This window comes from Peromyscus californicus, unplaced genomic scaffold (genome assembly GCF_007827085.1).
Source record: "Peromyscus californicus insignis strain IS unplaced genomic scaffold, ASM782708v3 Scaffold_22__1_contigs__length_63687245, whole genome shotgun sequence".
In the NCBI taxonomy this organism is placed as follows: Eukaryota; Metazoa; Chordata; class Mammalia; order Rodentia; family Cricetidae; genus Peromyscus; species Peromyscus californicus.
In genome coordinates, this window is record NW_026294525.1 from 10,673,806 (window position 1) to 10,695,430 (window position 21,625).

General features: G+C 47.5%; 1 protein-coding gene across 5 annotated transcripts in view; it reads right to left on the bottom strand.

The window, feature by feature from the left end:
* The window catches only part of Arid1b (AT-rich interaction domain 1B), a 380,162-nt gene that overhangs the window by 49,619 nt on the left and 308,918 nt on the right, over positions 1-21,625 (bottom strand). For all 5 annotated transcript variants that reach the window (XM_052750910.1, XM_052750907.1, XM_052750906.1 and 2 more), the window contains 2 exons: positions 16,364-16,543; positions 3,395-3,722 (listed from right to left, as the gene is read on the bottom strand). In XM_052750910.1, the coding sequence (XP_052606870.1) occupies positions 3,395-3,722; positions 16,364-16,543 (508 nt within the window). The remainder of the gene's footprint in view (positions 1-3,394; positions 3,723-16,363; positions 16,544-21,625) is intronic.

Sequence of the window (21,625 nt, forward strand, 5' to 3'; positions counted from 1 at the left end):
GAGCTGGGAGAGGACAGAGCCCGTGGCTCAGCAGCTGACGACAAGTGCTTTTCTGTCCCACGGTAAGCTTCCTCTAGACCTACGGGCTGACCCTGAGGGAACCACGGGAAATGCAGGAGAGGGAAAGCAGGTTCCCAAGAATGAGGATGTCTGCCTCGTTGTGTGGTGACTTTGGCTGGAGGATTATGTTCACAGGATTCTTTGTTGGTCCGTAGTGAGGACCTGTTTATAGAACTAAGGACTCTCCGTGACAAAATGACTCTCGCTGTCGTCATCAAGGCATACTGAAGGGAAGACTATTCCAAAGCTGGTGTCAGGCCAAAGGAGGGATGAGAACAGAGCGGAGTTCACTGTTTGTGAGGTTGTCGACGGTCCTCCTTGGTCGAGGTCAGCCAGAGGCCCAGCTCCCCTGTCCTAACTACCAAGAGCACGGAATTCAGTGCGTGAGGGTCTGATGAACATACGCAACAGGATATCGCTAATATTATTGCTTAGTGACCCACTCAGTAACTCATGCAGCTTAGTAGCTGTACAGTTCCACAGCAGGAAAAAGAAGCACTTTTGATGCTGTCTCTGTTCCTGTATTGACATTGAGACTAAGACACCACCGTGTACATGCAGAAAACTCTTGGTTACTATGTTGAATTTTCCTGGCCAAACATTCTAGGCCTCTTTGGAGAAAGAGATAACAGAAGTCATTGGCTCAAAGGTAGGCTCAACAGTACCATAAGGCCTCTCTCCTCTGCCTTGGGGCGCCCAGAAGCCCTACTGTTCAAGTGTCCAGGCTCCTGGGCTGGGGTTCTGGGTATGGCAACACACACAGGTTCCTCCACAGAACACCAACATCAAAGGGGATTAGAGCAGAGTGGGAGATTTCACAGCTTTTGTGGAGGTAACAATATGTACCTTTCTTCTCAGGCATGAAGGAACCCAGGCAGGTGAAAGCCAGGCATAGAAAGGACCTGGAGGCCTGCGCGCGCAGGCCTTCATCATACTGCCCTGGGACAAATGCCCAGGTCTCCCACACCAAGCCCTGGGTATGGGGCTTCCTACCCATAATTGTCAGACTGGTGCATCATGGAAGCCTGCAGCTGCCACATTTAGGGGAGAAAACATGGGGGGTCCGCTAGCCCCAGACTGGCTGGGATAACAGGCGACCTAACATGTGGTGGCCTAAAGAGAAACAGGAGAACAGCTTCTGTGGCTCTGTTCTGAAGCCTAAGCCTGAGGCCCTGTCCACACACTATTCCACATGTAGGTGTGGGGCTTACAGACACTACTCTGGGCCATGAAGCCACCTGGCGTGGCGCTCCGTGAAACTTGACAGAGGTGGAGGAAAGGGCCAAGGAGAGAGAAAAGTAGATTCTCACAGCTACCCTCAATGTCAGTTAAGTATAGTTTTGACTTGAGGTAAATAAAATCAACAAACAGCCTCTGTTTAAACAGCTGAGCGCTAAATGGGGGAGGATGTGACGTTAAGGATTTGGATTGGTCTGCTGATGGAAGACAGAAAACAGACTGTGGACTAACAGGAATTTCTATTACACACTGATCCAGAAGAGGAGCACCAAGACTTGCATCCAGCGGGGTCCTGCCTCGCTCTCTCTAGCCATTGCTCCTTGCTTCCATCAGAGGCCCTGTCAGATGCAATCACATACTTCCTACTTAACAGAAGGGAAGTAACCCGGGCGTCATGAATTGCAACAATGGGCAGTTCATTTAAGCCATCTACATGGGAGCAGCTGTGCCTGTCTCCAGCGGACTGTCTATTCAAACATTCCCCTCAGCCCGGCGGGTCTGGCTGCGGGGTGGACATTCAGGGTCAGGAGACTTTAAGTGCGTGTAAAGGGCTAAGACAGAATGGGGAGGAATGACGGATTTCCACTTAATTCCTCAAAGGAAATGCGTCAGTGTTCAGAGCAGAGAATGTGACTGAGGGACCCTACTTTCCCAGAGGACTAGCTTCAGAGGAAAAGAAATGGACTTCTTAACATGCTCGTGTTCACAAACACATACACACAACTAACCACATGCATGTTCACAGACACACTGATTCATCTAAACACATGCACGTTCACAGATATACAGACACATCTAAATACATGCATGTACCCAGATACATATAGACACATAGAAGCTTCTAAACACACGCATGTTCACAAACACATATGGACATACAGACATATTTAACACACAAGTTCCCAGATACATACAGACACACAGAAACATCTAAACACATGCATGTTCACAGATATACACTGAGACACATCTAAACACATGCACATTTACACACACACACAGACACATCTAAACGGGAGAGTGTTCACACAGACACATCTAAACACATGCACATTCACACACACAGACACATAAACACATCTAAACACATGCATGTTCACAGACACCCACAGATACATTTAAACACACAGACACAGAGACACACACATACACATACATGCTTGCACAATTAGCTTTTATTTCTCTTGGACACAGAATTTCCCTGACTTTTGAAGGTACCACTGAGCTCCAGAGCTTCTGATGGGCTTTTTAGAAAGACAGGTCTGCACCTGATCCTTTCAAAACAAGTTCATCTTTGCTTCATCCATTTTTAAATGATGGCATTCTGAGGCAGGTCAAGTGTTTAAAGAAATTAGTATTAAGAATTAAGATTAAAACCAAGGACAGAGAGGGCAAAGCCTTGCTCAACCAGCTTAAACTTTCTAAAACACTACTATTTTTACTTTAACCACCACCACATTTTGGTTGGGACAGAAAAGCATTCAGACAATGAACTATAAAATCCCATACATGCTCATACTCACTAAGACCAACACAGCACACACATGGACAAAGACAAGGTCTCGCATGTATCCCTGACTGGCCCTGAACTTGCTATGCAGTCTAGGCTGTCCTTGAACTCTCAGGGCCCTGCCTGCCTCTTGCCTCCCAGTGATGGGATCAAAGGTGTGCGCCACCACACCAGACCAAAGTTTCTATGGTAAAGGAGCTTACGGTGTGACTATACATGTTTGAGTATGTGTGCCAGTGCATGTGCAAATAAGTGTGCATATTTGAACTATGTGTTCAAGTGTGTGAGTGCATGCTGCTTCTTCTGCAATGTTTTAGATTTTAAATAGTTAGGCTACAGTGTTTTCTGCTTAAGACTCATTGAAGTGGAACTGGGCAGATATTTCCCTCCATGCGACACAGGACTGGTCCTCTGGCTACAGTCACGGACGCTAGTGACAGGCACTTCAGTTCCTTCCTCGGTCTGTCATCTCTCTGACCTTGCCTCCCATGTCAAGACAAACACTGCAGCTCTTGACTACTACAGGAAAGGGCAGGTTGGTGTTGGTCACGTGGGCACACAGCCTGCCCTGTCTCAGAGGCATACCTGCTTTGTGCTGAGTTGGCAGCGGCCTGCATCACAGCTGCAGCGGCTTCCTGGGCCTTACGGTTCACAGTGGGCATGGGCGGGCCCATTCCTGGCCCTCCCTGCTGAGACATGCCAGGAGAACTGGGGGTGACGCTGCTCATGTTTCCAGGGAACGGTCTGCTCTGCATCCCAGCTGAAGGCATCCGTCCCAGGGGCATAGCACCACATGGCTGGGCTGGCCCTTGTCCATGCATCTGGTTGTTGGCATTGATACCCATACCGGGCCCTGGGCCGCTGTAGCTTGCACTGGGTACACCACTATACGTTGGGGTTCTGGAGTAGTTGCCTAAACAGAAAGCAAAGACAAGTTAAACCTTTTGCTTAAACATTCATGAAAACATTTGCGGGAAATACATTCTGTACAGTGATGTGCCACCACAGGGCACTAGTCACTAGTCATGCTCTGCATCTGCTCCTTCTTCCTGTGCAGACATGGCTGCATTCCCAAGGCTCCTGGAGAACCAGCTCAGTGACAGAGAGCCCACAGGACTCTGCAACACTGACAGAGAAAGCCAGTCTTAGAACACATGGCACCAAGCTGGGCCTGGAGGCTTGGGCAGCTGAGGCAGGAGGATCACACGCTCAAAAACGTCTTGTGGTACTGGGAGGGTTCATTGGCCACCACAGTAAGACCTTGTCTATAAATAAATAAATAAATAAATAAATAAATAAATAAATAAATAAATATATGGCTATAAACACAGGCCAGTGGTAGAGCATTTGCTTAACATGCACAAGGCCTTAGAGTCAATCCCCTTTGCTGCAAAAACAAAATGAACAATCAGAGAGTTCCCAGCCCCAAATTCTGTCAACGTGTTGAATACCTTACACTCTTACACTTCACCCAGAAGGATAATGTTAGCCAGTCTTCAGGTGAGGGCCACTGAGACCACCCTACCACATCCTGCTTCCACCTGACTGTAGACAGAGACCCTTGACCTCACGGGAAGGAGTCATGTGCATCTGCACTGGTCCAGCACGGCTTCTCTCTACTGTTGGATCCAACCCTTTTCAAGCCCAGACTGCATGGCTGGTTTACGTACTGGGGTCACGTCTCATGACTCTGAGCACTAGCAGGACAAGGGGCACAGCGAATGGTGGTGTGAGGGGAGGAGGGCGGGGTCCAAGACTGAGGCCACTGCCCGCACTACCACTCCCCCACTGTGGCCCAGCAGGCACCTGCAGGGCCTCCAGCTGTGGCGGCGGCTCTACTTCCCTTTCCTTCTAAACCTCAACACAGCTTACTTCAATAATAACAGCAGATGTTAACTGCTGAGCCCAAATGCACACGAGACACCTGGGTAAAGTGTTCTGCCCCATGAGTTAATCCAGTTCCCCTCAATAACCAAACACATCATTGTTTATAAATGAGAAAAACCCAAGCTTGGAGGTTAAGATTGAAGCCCATGCAAAATGATTAGAGAATCCATGTATTTTAACCAATGAAACAAGCTGTCTCCCAGAAATAAAATAATGTAAAAAAGACAAGTGTCTACAGTCTATGGACAGACTTTCTCAATTGTTCTGACTACATTCTGGAACATTCTCCCATCACCAATGACAACACATACAATAAAACGCCAGAAACGGCTCCAGATACAGGGGAAATAGTTCCACGCTTGCACCTGGACAGCTCTCAGTTTAGATGCATGTGTAGGTACGTGCACCCTAGTGTGTATACGGTCAGAGGAGGGACGAAGGAAAGAACACGAAAGGAAAACCACACGATGGTCGCGGGAGGCGAGTCTGACCGGGATGGAGGCTCAGGAATTCCGATGGACGGTGGGCTTTTGTCTGCACAAGGAGTGGTGGACTAGAAGCCTCTGGTGGAGGACAGGCTCTGGGGGCGGGGTGAGCCCTGTGCTTTTTGACTGGGGACTCTTGGGAAGCCTGTCTCCAGCTTTCTTCCCCAAGCCATCCTCTGGATGTTGTCACACAGGCGTAGTGTGATGAGGTCTTCCTGACTAGCTGGTGAGTGGACAAGAGGCAAAGAGGCGTAAGCATGGACAAGTCTCGGGACCGTCCACGAGCAGCAGAGGATGGCCAAGGCAGCCACTGAGGGGGCAACATGGAGCTGGGAGGGGGAGGGGAAGCAGCTGGGGCTAGCAGTCCTGAGGGCCGCACTTCTGAGTGTGCACAGGAAGCCAGGAAGGAGCTACTCAATGGTTTTCAGTAGAAACAAAAATGGACCAATAATAAGAAAAAATAAACCCTTAAAATTATTATGTGCTAGGTTCAGTTCCAAGTTCTTCAAAACAATTTGATTCCCTACAAGATGCTCAAGAAAACATTTCACTGGGACCCTCATTTTGAAAGGGAGAACTGAAGACCCAGAAATGCCGTTACCTGTCCCAAATAACTGGGGAGCTGTGAGTGTGGCTTGGAGGGCAAGCCATCTGTACTGTGTACGGCCTCTTTAGTGCTTAAGAAACAGTATGCTTATGTAACCACACCATGAAGATGTCCAAACAGGCTTTCTTAAATCCACATAAAGCAGAATGACCTCAAGATCCAAAGGAATTAAGACACTTTCAGCTCACTGGGTGCCTGCTGTTAGATGCATGGTGGGTGAGCTTTCTTCTTCAACTGTCTGGAAGTATGCACTATTATTTACTGATGAGGTGGAGGCCTCTGTTCATGCAGGCCATAGGCTGGTACAGTATGTCCGCCAAGGGCCAGAGAGTAAATATTTCAAGCATTGGGGGCCCATCTATTCTAACTACTCAATTCTGCCAACACAGATTAGAGCTCCAAAGCAGCCACATGTAGATACTTACACAGCATGACAAGTGTGTTGTGGGAGCCCACAGAGGCTTCCTAGTGAGAACTTACTTAGGGTCAGGGAATGTGGGCTTGCTTTACCCAGCAGGGCTGTGGAAGGAGATGATTTGGCCACAGGCGTGTTTACCAGGTGTTTGGAAGGGTCTACACTTGGCTGTACAGTGTGCTTTGATCTTGCAAGGAGGAGGTCTTTTGCCTCTCCCCTTGGCATTTTATAAAAAGCCCTTTTCAATAAAGGACGAAGCTGTTGGGTATTGATCCAGGCCCTCCTGAAGCTATCCTGTGTTTCTGTCTTTCGTCTCTTCGGCTAGGTCTCTCCTTCTGATACTTCCTCATTCCTCTCTCCTCTGCCTAAGAACCCTTCAAAAGGTGGGAGCCGGCCTCCCACAGTGTATATTTATAAAACAGGGTCAAAACAAGGAGGATTTTGCTGACCCCCGAAGGGGATCAGTCCTGCCACACACCCATAAGCTGTTACCCTGGCTCAAGTTGGTGGTATTAGACAGAATGCCATTATGAAGGCTGGAGGGGGACATGGGAGGACTCTAAAAAGGCAGGGCAGACCCAAGGACACGAACATCTGAGGACCCAGAGGAAGGGGAGTAAAAGATCCAAGAAGTACGAGGCAGGCTGATGACAGGTCTTCCACCAGGACACAGCCTCTTTGCAAAGTTAGAATGTCTAGAGATAATCAAGTACACACTGTTCTCAAACAAAGGTTTAAAACACACCGAAACTGTTCACAATCAAAAACTTCTCCCAGAAAGTTGTAAAGTGGTTTCTGAGTGCCCCACCCTCTGGATCGTCTGTTTGCAGAGGGCCAGGTCAGCAGAAGCAGCACCTTCCTGGATCTTCAGGAAGCTGGTGCAATGGAGGATTTCCCCTGTGAGCAGTCACGCTGACTCCGCCTCCCCTTGCTGACCTCACAGCCTCTCACCTGCAGTATCTTTGTCTCAGCTCCCATTGGCTTTGCTTTTAACCAAACAAAACCAAACTCATTTCTAGTGTGAGCATGTAAGGAATGGATCCACAGACCCACACTTTACTTGGAGGCTAGTCCGTACCCTCCCAACACTCGATAAATGACTCCTGGGGAAGTAGCCCCTTTCTCTAGGAAAAACACCTTTCCTTTGAAAATGATACTTGAAGCAGGCAGTGGTGGCACATACCTTTAATCCAAGTACTCTGGGATGCAGAGGCAGGCAGATCTCTGTGAGTTCAAGGTCAGCCTGGTCTACAGGGTAAGGAGTTCCAGGACAGCCAGAGCTACCCCGTCTCAAAAAACAAACAAGGAAAGAAACTGACACTTGACTCTTGTTTTGAAACAAGCATCTAGACACAGCTTTTCCAACCACACTTGACTCTTCCTGCCTTTTTACTAGAGAAGCCTGTCCCTGAGCTTGCTGAGCTCCGCTTACGGTGCTAGGAGACAGAGACTGAGTTCTCCCATTCTTGCTCTGACTCACTGTGGAGGGGGGACCTAACAAGCTGATGCAGATGGATCTTGATGAGCAGAGGAAAGAATGGCCCTGCACCCTGCTCCAAGCTCTCATCCTTCGTAGACTGGGGGGCTGGCTTGCAGTGGGGCTCCACTTAGCCAGTGAGGTTAGTGAGGAAGCCTGCACTGTGGTTCCCACTGGACTCTCAGTCCATTTTCTTCTGTCAGGTGGAATCACATGTCCAGGAAAGTGTTCTAATTACAGAGGCCTCTATTTGAGGGAAGAAATACAAAGTCCCCTTTCTCTTCCTTGGAGCCTTCAACACTCTCCTCACTGAACCCATGAGCCTGGATCACCACACTCTCTGAAGGCTCCAATGGCTTCCCAGGTGAAGCACAGGCTGCAGCACGGGGAGCTGAGCCCTGCTTCTGACACTGCCTGGCAGCACGACCTTCACAAGTGATTTAGCGTCTCCACACAGTGGCACTGTCATCAGGGACATGCGATGCTAATGGGGAACAGCACAGTGCCCGCAGCGCTACCATCAGCAGTGAGCCAAGGACACCGGTGCCGCTTCCCTTCCACCTCTAAAGATGACTGGATGGGGCAGGGCATGATCCACCCCACCCGACGTAGTCTACAGCTCATATCCGTCCTCTAACAAACAGCATCCAAATGTGTAAGCCAAGCAAAATGGGAGAGGAAATGCCAGGACGGAGGAGTGCGGTCTTCATCCCGTGCTTCTCTAATAGATTAGTAATTTGTTGGCACTGGCTCTGACAGAAAACAGATGGGTGCAGCATTAGGCACAATGAAGGCAGCAGATGCCGGGCCAGCCCACCTCAGCTGGACGGCTCCTGCAGCCAAGTCCGAGAGCCCACCGTTTTCAAGTGGGTTCATCTTGGCACACCAGCTTTGGAAAATCAGTCACGAGTGAATTCAGATTTCAGCCCAGCAGGAGTTACATTCAAGCACCGCACTGAGGAAGCGGCAGCTAGGCGTTATTTAAGTCACCGCCATTATTTTAGGAGGGCTGCAGATAATTTTGTATCTGACTCGAGCACATTGGTATCTGATAGCCATAATCAATACTCCAAGTTCCTGTTCTTCAGTGGGGTACTGCTGCTCTCACATGAGATCTTGTGCCCAGGCTACAAAGAGCAAAGATCTGTAGTACTCTCTACGCCAAGAAGGACAAAAGGTGATATGCTTCAAAACTTAGACTTTCTACCTTGGGTAGCAACAACCTGCATGAGTAGTTATATGCTATAAAAAACACATTCACAGGACTGGAGAGATGGCTTCCTGGTTAAGAGCCTGTATTGCTCTTGCAGGGGACCTGGGTTCGGTTTCTAGCAGCTCACAATTTGTAAACTCCAGTTCCAAAGATTGGACACTGTCTTCTGAGCTCTGTGGGCAACAGGCATACATGAGGTGGGTGCACTCAAATACATGCAGGCAAACACTCATATTCATGAAATCAAATACATGTATTTATGATTAGGGTTAACCATGCATTTACCTTGCTCCTTAGCCAGTGCTTCCCATTTTAATGGTAGTCCTCTACATGAAGTCATATGCATTGAAACATAACTTACATATAATAACAAGCATATACAGTTCTGTAACTGCCAGGGCAATCAAGACCCAGAATATTGTTATCATGACACACATTTCCCTTTTATACTCATTCAACATTGCACTCCTGATTCACCACAGTGCTAATCAGCCCATGACTGTGATTAGAGGTCCAGTTTGTGGACACAGTTTTTGGCAGTTGTGAACAGAACTGTGTGGATGTATTTTTGTTTCACTTCTCAGGCAATTCTAGGTAAGAGCAAGCTGGGATGCAGAGTAAGTGTGCTTTTAACTTGATAGGAAGTCGCTAAGTGGATGCTGTGTGCTTTGAGCACATAGCCACTAGGTATGAGTTACCGACGGCAGCCAGAACTTCCTGTTGTCAACTGTTCAAAAGTCCTGGCCGTTCTAACAGGCATGAGACAGAATTCTCCATGGCTTTAATTTTCATAGTCTCATGAGATAACTAAGTATTCTTCTTATGTGATTTACTGGTAAAAGCCTTTCTGTATTAATAACATCAAAAATTATATATATGTAAATAGAAGCAGAGTTTTTCTGTCCCGACTGCCTGGTCCCAAATAAATACATCAAATCTTATATTAATTACAGAATGCTCAGCTGATAGCTCAGGCTTATTATTAACTAGCTCTTACTTTTAAATTAACTTATTTCTATTAATCTATGTATTGTCATGTGGCCCATGGCTTTTCCAGTCCTCTGGCATCTTGCTTCTTGGGCAGCTCACTCACATCTCTCCTGACTCTGCCCTTTTTCATCCCAGTCCTCAATTTGATTGTCCTGCCTAACTTTATCCTGCCTTGCTATAAGCCAAACAGCTTTATTATTAACCAATAAGAGTAATACATACTCACAGTGTACAGAAGGATCATCCCACAGCATCCCCTTTCTGTCTAATCAGAAAGTAAGGCTTTAACTTTAACATAGTAAAATTACATATAACAAACAATTATCAAGCAAGAATTATAGTTACAATATCTAGTCTATTTGTATTTGGCAAAATCAGAGAAAACACTCAATTATCTATCTTATCTTGGTGAGTCTAAAGTTTTATATCTAATTTACCTTTTATCATAACCTAGGAAAACTATAATTATAACTATTCTCCAACTCCATCAAAGACCTGAGAAGAAATAATATTATCTGAGTAAACAGGAAGTGCTGGCAAGTGACTTCCAAAAATGTGAGAAATGACAGAAACAGCTAGCTGCCTAAACAGTCACCCAAGGTTCCTCTGTAATATTGGGGCATCCATTTCAAGCCTACAGGCCTAGCATATCTGACAGACTTTCATTTCACCCTTCCAGGGTCTTTGATGAAGCTGAAAACTAGATAGTTATAGTTTTCTTTAGTTATGATAAAAGATAAATTAGGTACAAAACTTTAAACTCACAAAGATAAGATAGATAATAGAGTACTTTCTCTAATTTTGCCAAATACAAATGGACTAGATATTGTAACTATAATTCTTACTTGATAACTGTTTTTATTTTATATAATCTTACTATGTTGAAGTTATTAGACAAAAAGAGGGAAATGCTATGGGATAATGCTCTTGTACACTGTAGAGATCTGTCACTCAAATTGGTTTAACAAAACGCTGATTGGTCAGTAGCCACACAGGAAGTACAGGTGGGGCAACCAAACTAAGGATGGGAAGGAGAAGGGTGGAGTCAGGGGTCATCAGCCAGATGCAGAGTGAGCAGGAGATGAACATGCCTTGCTAATAAAGGTACCAAGCCATGTAGCTAAACATAGAAAAGAATTATAGGCTAATTTAAGTGTAAGGAGTTAGTAACAAGCCTGAGCTATTGGCTGAGCATTTATAATTCATATTCAGTCTGAGTCAGTTATTCTGGATGCCTGACAAAGTACAATGAGTTTGTGAAGGAGATGAAATCTCTTTTATTGTGAGTTCTGAACCAGAGAGCAGGCAGGATGGCACTGCATTATGGGCCTACCTGATGTACAAACTCAAGTGTATTCCTCAGAGATGATAGAAGAGTAGGTAGGGATGAAGGAGTACTCAAAGACTGCTACCCCAAGCTACAGCCAACCTTTTATCAAGTGGCAGTCTCCGTAACAAGAAACAAGGGCCCTGAGAGTAAAAGATGCATCTACCACACAGTGCAGGAACTGCACATCTTTCTTGCGCCCAGAGGGGCTTCACCAGGCACCACGAACAGAGGGTGCAGGAGGAGGTACCTACTGAAGGCAGGCAAGGGGTAACCTTGACCTGCTCCACTGGCTGCAGCCTATAGAATCCTCCTGAAAGGCTACTAGGAACATTCGTAGTGACACGTAAGATGTAGTCTAACACCACTGGCTTTCATTACAGAGGAAAACCAAGACTCCACAGGAGTCAAATGTAGAGTCGCTTCACGAAGTTTTCATTTTAAGTTAATTTGCACTGTAAATCCCCAATTTATAGGATTTGATCATATCCTGGTAATAGTAAGTCTAGGAAACAGTCATGCTTAAATTCTGTTATATGAAGGCTAAATTTGAGTATCCAAATACGAGCTGGTTACACTAACCACTCTGGCAATACAATGATCTAATTTGGTTTTCTCCTTAGTATTAGTAAGATGGAGGATTAGAATATTCCTTTAATTGAAAACAAAATGGTTAGAAAGTGGACTGAATCCTTTTGCCCAGAGTGTCAAAGGTTAGCATAGCAGGCATATTGCCAGCTGTTTCAAGGGGGAAATGAAGGGAAGGATGTGAAAGAGAGGCCTGTATAGAGACAGCCTCTGGAAGACTAACCAGGCTTTTGCCAGTTTCCACAGAGTTGGGGGGGGCAAGTGCACCCCTCCACTGGGAAGGAAGAACGCACCAAGTCTTCAGCTGGGACTTTAAAGAATGGAGCTGGAAGCCCTGGGTCATGGTGACACTGGGCACCCGTGTGGGATTCTCAAATGGCTAGCAAGCTGACAGCTTGACATTTACACCTCACATCCCTGGACCTGAAATAGTGGTAAAATTACCATGCAATTCACAGTCCTGGAGCAGCGCTCATTCCAACTGAATACCATTCACAATTTGCTTTGGCTGAATATGGGAGAAAAGAAAGAAAATCCAAGACTCAGAGGGTGTCTCATTACTTTCAAGAAAACCCCTTAAATCTTTCCGAAGATACCTTTTCCGAAGTATCAGAAGATTAAAGTTCCTCACACTATGTCCTCAGATACACACTGTAAAAACAGAGGCAGCTGCAGCCTGTGCAGACTCCAGACGCCCTTACATAAGTGGCAACTGGTGGGAATCCAGACTCAGAATTAGTTACCTGCCGAGGGCAATGCTGCTCATTCCAGCAAACTGAGGCCAGACCCCTGCTTTTGGCAGTTAGGGACACAAAAGTGTTCGAGGATGGTCAGTGTAAGATGCTTTTCTCGGGAAGACACAAGTGAAGTAGAAGGTTTGCTGGGAAGAGCAAACTGATTTCTGCCCTCTTTCCCCCAAATTCATCATTAATAATTAATGTTAATTACATAATTCCCTTCTATTTGCAGAAGTGAGTCCCTGAGGCCTTCTCTCCTCGTAAACACTTTGCAAGGGTGGTTATTACATGTGCTTGCTTGACGGTAGGAAAGTGCTATTTCATAGAATATGCTGTAATTAAACACTTGTACACTTTTAGCTTGGTTTCATCTTATTTGAATACTTAAGAAGTCAATTTTAAAGCATCGTGATGTATTCCTAACACCTTTCCTTTCTGTACCTCACAGGAATTATTTTCCTCATCTCCTTCATATTCTTTCTTCACTGTAAGTTTTAAATTTTAATTGACTGATTTTTTTTTTTTTTTTTTGAGTCAGAGAGTCAATCTGTACCCTGAGCTGAACTTAAACTTGCAGCAATCCTCCTGCCTCGGCTTCTAAGTGCTGGGATTACAGCTATGAATCACCATGCTTGGTAGGGTCCCTAGTATTTCTGATACTTTTCCATTCCTGAAGTTCCAGAATGTTCTTTGTTCTTGGAGGCAGGATGTTAGTCTTTTATCTCTGCCCACTCAAGGGATGGTGCCCTGAAGAAGGAGCCCAACTGAGACCTGGGAGTGGTAGCTGTGGCCATGGAGTGGCCTCTGCAGTCACTCGCCGTGGGTTTGAAGCCTGGTCCTACCTGTGGGGATGAAGGGCACACAGGCTAACCGGTCCAAGCCTGCTTTTCTCACCTGCGAAGTGATGACTGGCTCACTTGGAAGAGACCAGGAGTCACTGCAGAGAGGGAAGTGCGCACTCACGCTGTGCTTGGGTCTTTCTTAGAGATGCAGAGGAGACCTGTGTGCTCTCCTGAATCAAATGTGAACACTCCTCAGGATATGATCACCACATTCATGGCAGGTGGTAAGCATTGGTGTTTTGTTTTGTTCTTGGTTTTCCCAGACAGTATCTTGCTATGTAGCTTAGGCTGGCCTCAAATTTACAGAGATCTTCCTGCCTCTGCCTCCTGAGTGCTGGGATTATAGGCATGAGCCACCACATCTGGCCCTGGCTTCTCTGGCTAATAACAGTTTTAGAGCTGCTACATGTGATGATAAAATGGGTTAGCCAAAGGAGCTGTAAAGTGTCTTCCCTTTAAAATAATGAACCCCAGGATAAAGCCATCATGTTAACAGATGAGGGATGAGACTAATGACCTGTCTTTCACAGCAGTGTCTTTCTGACTGTAAGACACCAGTCAACTATTTTACTGGTAATTTAAATGCTTAAGATGAACAGGGGGAAACCCCTCCTTTAGAGGTCTCTGCTTCACAGGAATGCCAAGGAGGAAGACACAGGAGGGCAGCCCTTGACTTGAACACACCAGTTCCTATCCCTTAGTGCTTGCTGGGACAGGGGCCTGGGGATGCACACTGGTTTTATGATCACTAGTGGCAGTGTGGGACCGAGGAGGGGCCATTGCTCAGGGTACACCATGGTGTTGATGGCACAGAGGAAGAGGCAAGGTCCGAAGGCCTGAGATGGAGGGGCTGGGGGAAGGGCCAGGTGTGGGAACACGATCCTTGCTTCAGGTTGCTCTTATTGTCATCTTGCACCAATAAATGCACAAAATGCTTCCTGACGATACACCCACACTGTTCTGTAGGGATCCAGTGGCTGTGTTGTGGAAAGGGCCCTGGAACTGAAGCAAACAGGTAGAACACTGGACCAAGATGCAACGTCCTTCCAAGGTGACGGAAACCATCTCCTTCTGGGGAAGAAGGAAGTCACAGGAAGGGATCGTGATACAGAGCTTGCGGTTTGTGTGCGGGAGGATTTGCTGGCTCAGTGCTCTTAACCGGAGGCTAGTCCAATGCAACGACTCGGAGCAGCAGAGGGAGGGATTTACTAAAAAAAGAAATCCGTTTCTCAGCGATGGCCTTCACCGATCTCAACTCCTACAGCAGAGCTTGCAGCTTATGCACACAGTACTTCTCAGAGGAGCCAAGGAATCACAAGCATGGAGCTCATGTGTGAAGCCAGCATGGAGCCCACATGGTCCTGCATGAACCCCCCTTGGTCCTGCATGGAGCCCACATGGTCCTGCATGGAGCCCACATGGTCCTGCATGGAGCCCACATGGTTTAAAGTCAAGGCTGAGACCGTCAGTAGCCCGAGTTCTGAGAATGTGGCTCCAACCTTGTCTAAATCCATCTCAGGAAAGGCCCACACTTTCTGTACCTACAGAATTTACAAACACTTATCCAAGCTGTTTTCTATGCTAGCTCTGGCTGTGAAGAGCCCACTCAGGCCTGGGAAGGAGGCAGGCAGGTGGGCTCCCACAGGGGACTTGACTCGGGGTCCACCTCAGTTCAGCTACAAGCAGGGCTGCTCATTACCCCTAAGCTTATGGCATTAGCACGAAGACTTCATGACATGCTGTGAAGTCAGTCATGCAAACCCTCAGTCTCTGTCCACTGTGCCCCTATGCACATGAACAAAGCAGGAAGGGGCCATTTGGAAAGGGCTATCAGGGTATTCTAAGAGTTCTCCCAGCAACTGAAGTAGCTGAAAAGTAAGCACAATACAGCAATATAAGGTAAAGAAGCTGCCACACTGATAACTCTGGGAATACCTAACATCTTTTAGAGATGGAGTTTCAAAACAAGACACTGGTGATTCACTGTTTTCAGACTGAGAAGTACGAGCTACGGGAAAAGAGAGGGTCTCCAGGGCCTCCAGGGCTGGCTGGCCAGGCTCTGGGAACCTATGTTTGTTTATTGTGCAGACACAGATCCCACTAAAACATGGCTTCCTGTGGGCAGGTCCATGTCTGGCTGTGGACTGAAGCAACTGGACATCTTTGGGGCACTTGTCTTAACTTAGAATGTTCCTAGAATTCTCAGATCTGAGGTCTTCCAGCAACTGTACCAGATTATGTCAGTCTACCCAAATGATCCACTAATGTCTAATTTTAGTACACAAAATATAGTTCAGGCATGATACTTTAAATGACTTACTACTAAAACTAACTCCAAAATACACCGTTCAGTTTTAAAGTCATGGCAACAGGGCTCTACCCATACCTGACACTCTCAGGAAGGCAGCATGGGAACTGTATGTGGGTGTGGCTCTGTATACTGTCCCATTCCCTCTTCACCTTCCAGCCTCAGACCCGCATCCATGTCAGCCTGTGTTCTGTGAGGATGCACGGGTCAGGTAGTGGGAGCTACTGTGCATCTGCTGCAGCACCTGAGGAAAGACTAGGCCCTGGATTGCAGACAATCTGCTGAGCAGGAAGCTTGTGGTCCGAAGGTGGGAGAGGCTACCAGTGTGCTGTGTGTGTGCTGTAAAAACGGCAGGCTACATGAACGGCCAGTTTCAACTGGAGACGTTCTGAGGATGTGGCTGTGCCTTTTCTTCACCAGCATCTGGAGCTACATCACAGGACTGGGTCTATACTTAATGAATACCAATCACATGTGAGCATTCACCCAGAGTCCAAGCCCTCCATGCTAAGGACACTGGCTGTACTTAACTTCCTACCATCATGGGTTTGCATCATTCACCATGGCAAACAACACAACTGTAACACATGTTTATACCATTAAACCCTCGATGAGCATGTTAAGAAAACCCCTCCCATCTACCACCACGCAGTTTGGAGAATGTTTTGCTCTGGTTACCTTGGGGTCCATACTGGCTCATTTGTGGACCGTAAGTGCCACTTGAGTTACTCTGCTGAAAGTTACTGATTCCAGGATGCATCTGGCCCCCAGGAGAAGGGTGAGGTGACATGGATGGTCCTGCCTGCTGAGGTCCGTACTGAGACATCTGAGGGTTTCTCTGTGTACCTGCCATAAAACCTGTATGGGAGACAAACAGAAACATGGTCATGCAGGTGTCTTATCATTTCTGCATTCAAAAAGTGCCCAGGGGATCCTGTGGAAGGTAGATGGGGAGAGGGCTGGTACTCCCAGACTCCTCTAAAGAAACATCCAAAGACATCTCAAATCCAGGGTGGAGGATCTGGGAGGACACACTGGTCTTAATCTTGAACTCTCACTGGAGTTTCTGGGACACCAGTAATTGGTGGACTTGACCAAAGGAAATTCGTGGGAAATGGGGCAAAGAGGAAGTCAACACCACCTCCTTTGGAGATGAGCCCCATATAGAACAGTTAAAGAGAGTCCACTTCCACTCACACCAGGCTAGGCTGGGGTTCGTGCCTCCTCTGTGGGGCACAGGTCTACAGCACCCGGCTTCTTCATTTGCACCCTCAGCCTCCCTCCTGACAGCTGTCCAGCTGGACTCCTGGACAGCTTGAGCACCTGTGAGTGCCATGTGGAACCCAGCCCATCTGTGTTCTGCACCTCCAGCTGAGTTTCCAACTTCTACCCTTGAATCTGCTGCCAGTCACAGCCCCATCCTGTGTGACATCATCACAGGCCCAGGATCTGCCTGTGTGTGACATCATCACAGGCCCAGAATCTGCTCTTCCTATCACAGTCCCACCCTGTGTGACGTCATCACAGGCCCACAATCTTCCTATGTGTGACATCATCACGGGCCCAGAATCTGCCTGTGTGACATCATCACAGGCCCACGATCTGCTTTTCCTATCACAGTCCCACCCTGTGTGATATCATCGCAGGCCCAGTTGCTTCCGTCAGCTGTCCCCTCTCTCTGTGGCACACTGGAGCCATCAGCTTGCCTTGATGACTATGGAGACACCGTGAATGGCTCCTCTCCTCAGTTCTATTTCTGCAAAGCCTACTCCAGCCATTGGTCCAACGACTCTCAGCCTCCTCCTCTTAGTCTTTCCGGCAGAACTGTGAGAGTTAACTTTTAGGACTGAAGAGAATTATCAGACACATCCTTCACGTGCACAAGCCCTTCATAGCTTTCCATGGTGCCGAGGCCTGAAATACACCGTCTGCTGGGGGCCGCCCATGTGACCCCATCACCACAGCTTCTCTCCCTTGGCAGTAATGTCCATCCACCGGCCTTCTTGTCCTTCCCAGGATGATGTCAAGCACTGTTCTGCCACAAAAACCTTATTCTCTCCTCTCCCTGCTCCTCCGATGTCTCTTCATGCTCAGTCCTTCCTTCCGCTGCTCTCCCTGACTGCTCTACCTCAGGCTGGGTTACCTTTACCACACCTCTCTCAGATGCCTTCAAAGCACTTCTCATAACCTCTACATGCCGCAGCATTATTATTTCTGTATGTGTATGTGGTACACACACGCACGTTCACGGGTGTGGGTGCACCTGTCTGTACACGCATATGAAGGGACACTGGGTGCCTTCCTCTACCACTCTCAATGTCTCAGTGTCTCTGAACCCAGAGCGTGGCAGTCCAGCTAGTTCAGCTTGCCAGCTTGCCCCCGGGTTCCAGCCTCTGCCTGAGTGCTGGGATTAGAGGCAGCTGCCCCATCTACCTGGCTTTTCTGTGTGTTCTGGTATCCAGGAACATCTTCAGGCTTGGATGGAAAGTATCACGGTGCCATTCTCCAGCTACTAGGACTGCTTTTTAACTTCCTTATTTCTTCTCTTCCTCACTAAGAAAGGCCACAAAACAAACAAACCAAGATCCCACCTCACTCAACGCTTGGGCCTAAGTGTCCTGCAGAGTGGATGGCACACGGGATGCATCCCAGACCCTTTTCTGAGAGTCTCCCTACGTAGGCTGGATCTCCCCGAACAGCGAGCACCTCGTGAGCCCTTCTTCCACGTCCCTCGTGCCAGGATGAGTGGTGGCAGTACCACACCCGACCCAAACTACTTTCTGAATAACTGGACGGACACCCAAGATGCTGCAGAGCAAGACACAGTAGGTACTTGATAAACGGGTATTTGCAATGCACCAAGAAAACGTGTTTCAATTATGCAGAAATACAATGTCGGAAATACCCACTTGAGTAGCCCAGGCCAACAGAAGTCTGTGTTCAAAGTAGCACACGGACAAAAGGCAACCTGGGGCAGGGCGCCATAGCAGGAGTGTTGGGTGAGAATGCTCACGTTTCTCAGGGGAGGCTGTGGCTGGGGAGAGGCAGGTGTGCCTGCTCAGAGCTGAACCCAGAGTGCAGCTCTGCAGCTGCAAGGAAAGAGAGGCCTGCAAGAAGAGCAGTGTCAGCGCGGGAAAGCAGAGCTCTCGAGGGACCGAGACCATGGCTGACACTTCCTAAGAACAAAATGAGGTCTTCTAACATGGCTTCTCCTGAAGAGACATAAAGTAAAAGTGAGGAGAGCTACTCCTTATTATCATATTGAATTTATTTATAAAAAGAAATCTTATGAAATTGGGCTCAACTGGCAGCTCCTAGATACACATCATCAGAGAAAATGTTTGCTCTGCCGATCTGAAAGCAAGCAGGAACCAGAGCACTGACGTGACTCTAAACAATTACATCTTCAGACGTTACACAGAACAGCATCCCAGCTTTTCTAGAAGGTCCTCCAGGTTTTCACAGAGTCCTGGCTAACAGAAAAGCCGCTTCTGCTCCACAGGGACTGTGGGCGACTGCTTCCCTCCTGGCTGCTCAGGACAGACCCCTTTAGCATGCGATTGTCCCTCCCCCCATTGTGAAGGTGTTGGTGCTCAACCACGAAGAAGGAGCCATCCCTCCCCGACTTTATCTCAGCAATCACCAACTGACTGTACGGGCTGGGGGGTAGAAGGCCTGGTCCCCAGGGCTGTCGTCAGCTCAGAACCTAGTTGGACAGTCAGATGTGTTAATGAATACAATGTAGTGCTCATTCATCGTAACTTGTGACTTTACATAATTTCTCTGGGGCCCCAGCTGCCTCCTCCTAAAACAAAGACTCCTGTAAGGTTCAACAGAGCCAGGATGAGAGAGTGCTGTGCATCATGAAAGGTAAATTCCTGGTTCATACATCGCCAAGAATGCCTTTTGACTCCTGGATGGCCCATACATCCAGCTGCAGTTTCCAATTACAAAAAGTAATCTGGCTTTTACTTCTGCATCTGCTGTACTTTAGTTTGTGGAATCTGCATCACCTGGGCCCTCGGGTGTGAGCACATTCCAAGAGCTCTGGGAAGGGCATGTCCTGGGAAACAACCCACTTGTCCTGCTTTCCCACCAGAGTCTCCGGCTAGGGCAGCCGCTGCTTCAGCGCGTTCTTCAGGTGTTCCACAGTGTGTGGTCAGGCTGGCTTTTCTACTTTGCTTCTCCTGACTGAATAGAGTACTGGTCAAGACTCCTTTGAGTTGGTTCTAGGATTCTCTGCTCCTGTCACCTGGAGTCTGCAGAAAGCTGGACTCTTGGTTTGAATACCAGCACTGGCCAGACGATGTCACATGGTAAAGTGACAGGACCCAGAACACTTTTCAAGCTAATGCTGCTGCAATGTGCAGCCTAAAGAACGGGCTGAAGGGGGTCGTGTTTAAAGTGTAAGGCCAGTCAGAGGCTCACACAGTGACTCTAATACAGACTCCCAGTTAAGCACCAGCAGTAATCCCACTAAAGAATACTTCTAGTTGTTTTTCCCTCCCCCACAGTGCTGGAAATAGGACCTGGGACCTTGTGCGTGACAGGAATGTACTACTGAGCTACGCTCCCAGTTCCCAAGACTTCCAATTTTTAAACAGTTATGGAATATTGACATAATCTTCTAAAAAGATTGCTGAAAAGTGAGTCAAGTTGCTTGAAAAAGAGGTATTTCTACTCTAAACATAGAAACCACACATCCATGGTTATTATTTGTTTCCTCATTTGTGAAGTAGGGACAATGTTATGGGCCTCACAGGAGAGCCATGAGCGAAAAGAATGCCACCATAGAAAGACCTAGCACCATCAGCTCCCAATACACACCACTAACAACAACTTGCCTGTCCCCAGGTGGTCAGCAGGAGGGGTGGTCTGGGTCACAGCAGCACGGTTTGGGGCTAGATCAGTGTCAAGGTCTGCTGTGTAGACGCCAACTAGACTTTTAGGTTCTGGCTTTCCCCTTCTCATCTTCAGGGGCCCGACAGTGGCCCAGCATGCCAGCTCTAGCTAGCTTTCCATCGTTCTAGTCAGACATATTTGTTTTTCTCCTGCAGGGTGGGGATGGGCTGGTGGTGGACTCAATAGGTCCGTAGTTACTTTAGACTCGGTCCTTTAATTGTTTTTGTTATTATCTTAAATCTTTATTGAAGGAAATGGGCACTGTTAGCATTTCTTCTCCCGCAAAAGAAAAAAAAAATCAAATTTCAAGAAAAATGTTTCTGCCTATTTATGGTGTTAGCATTTATTTGCCTGTATTTTGCTTTTAGGAAGTTATTACGGAATGGCAGTTTGTGACAGCGGAGGAGAGAAAACCTGACAGCTGAGAGAACACAGCTGTACTTGTGCAAGGTGTGAAGAGTCGCTAGTTAGAAGCCAAGCTTTCTAGCAAGGGAAGCTTAGAGAGGACAGGATGAAACATCTCTGTACCGGGCCACTGATATAGTGAAGAACTACACGTTCCAACCAAACGTCTGGCAGCAGACAATCCAAACTTGGGACAATGCACTAGATTAGGTAATTATTTGTAGTATATAGAACCATGTTTCTTAGAAACTCCATATGAAGATACAATTTACGTATTTCACACACACACAAACACACACACACCCCATCTCCTAAGTAAACGTACTGTCTCTGAGCCTGTACTAATCTACACCCCTCACAAACCCCTGCTTTCTCACACTGCAAAGGAAGACAGCCATGTTTTGACATGGAAATCATGCCCTTTAGGAGGGAGAAATCTGAGCAGGCCAGGAGAGATGCACACCCTCTGACCTGCCTCCGCCATGGATGACTGTGAGCATCCATATGGAGCAGGGCAGGCTCTTCTTTCCCTGGGCTATGGGATGCTTCTGAGAGCCAAGTAGGGAGAGTGTGGCAGAAGTGTGCTTCTGTGCTGAGGAGCTCTCATAAGGCTTGTTATTGCCTGACAGCGAG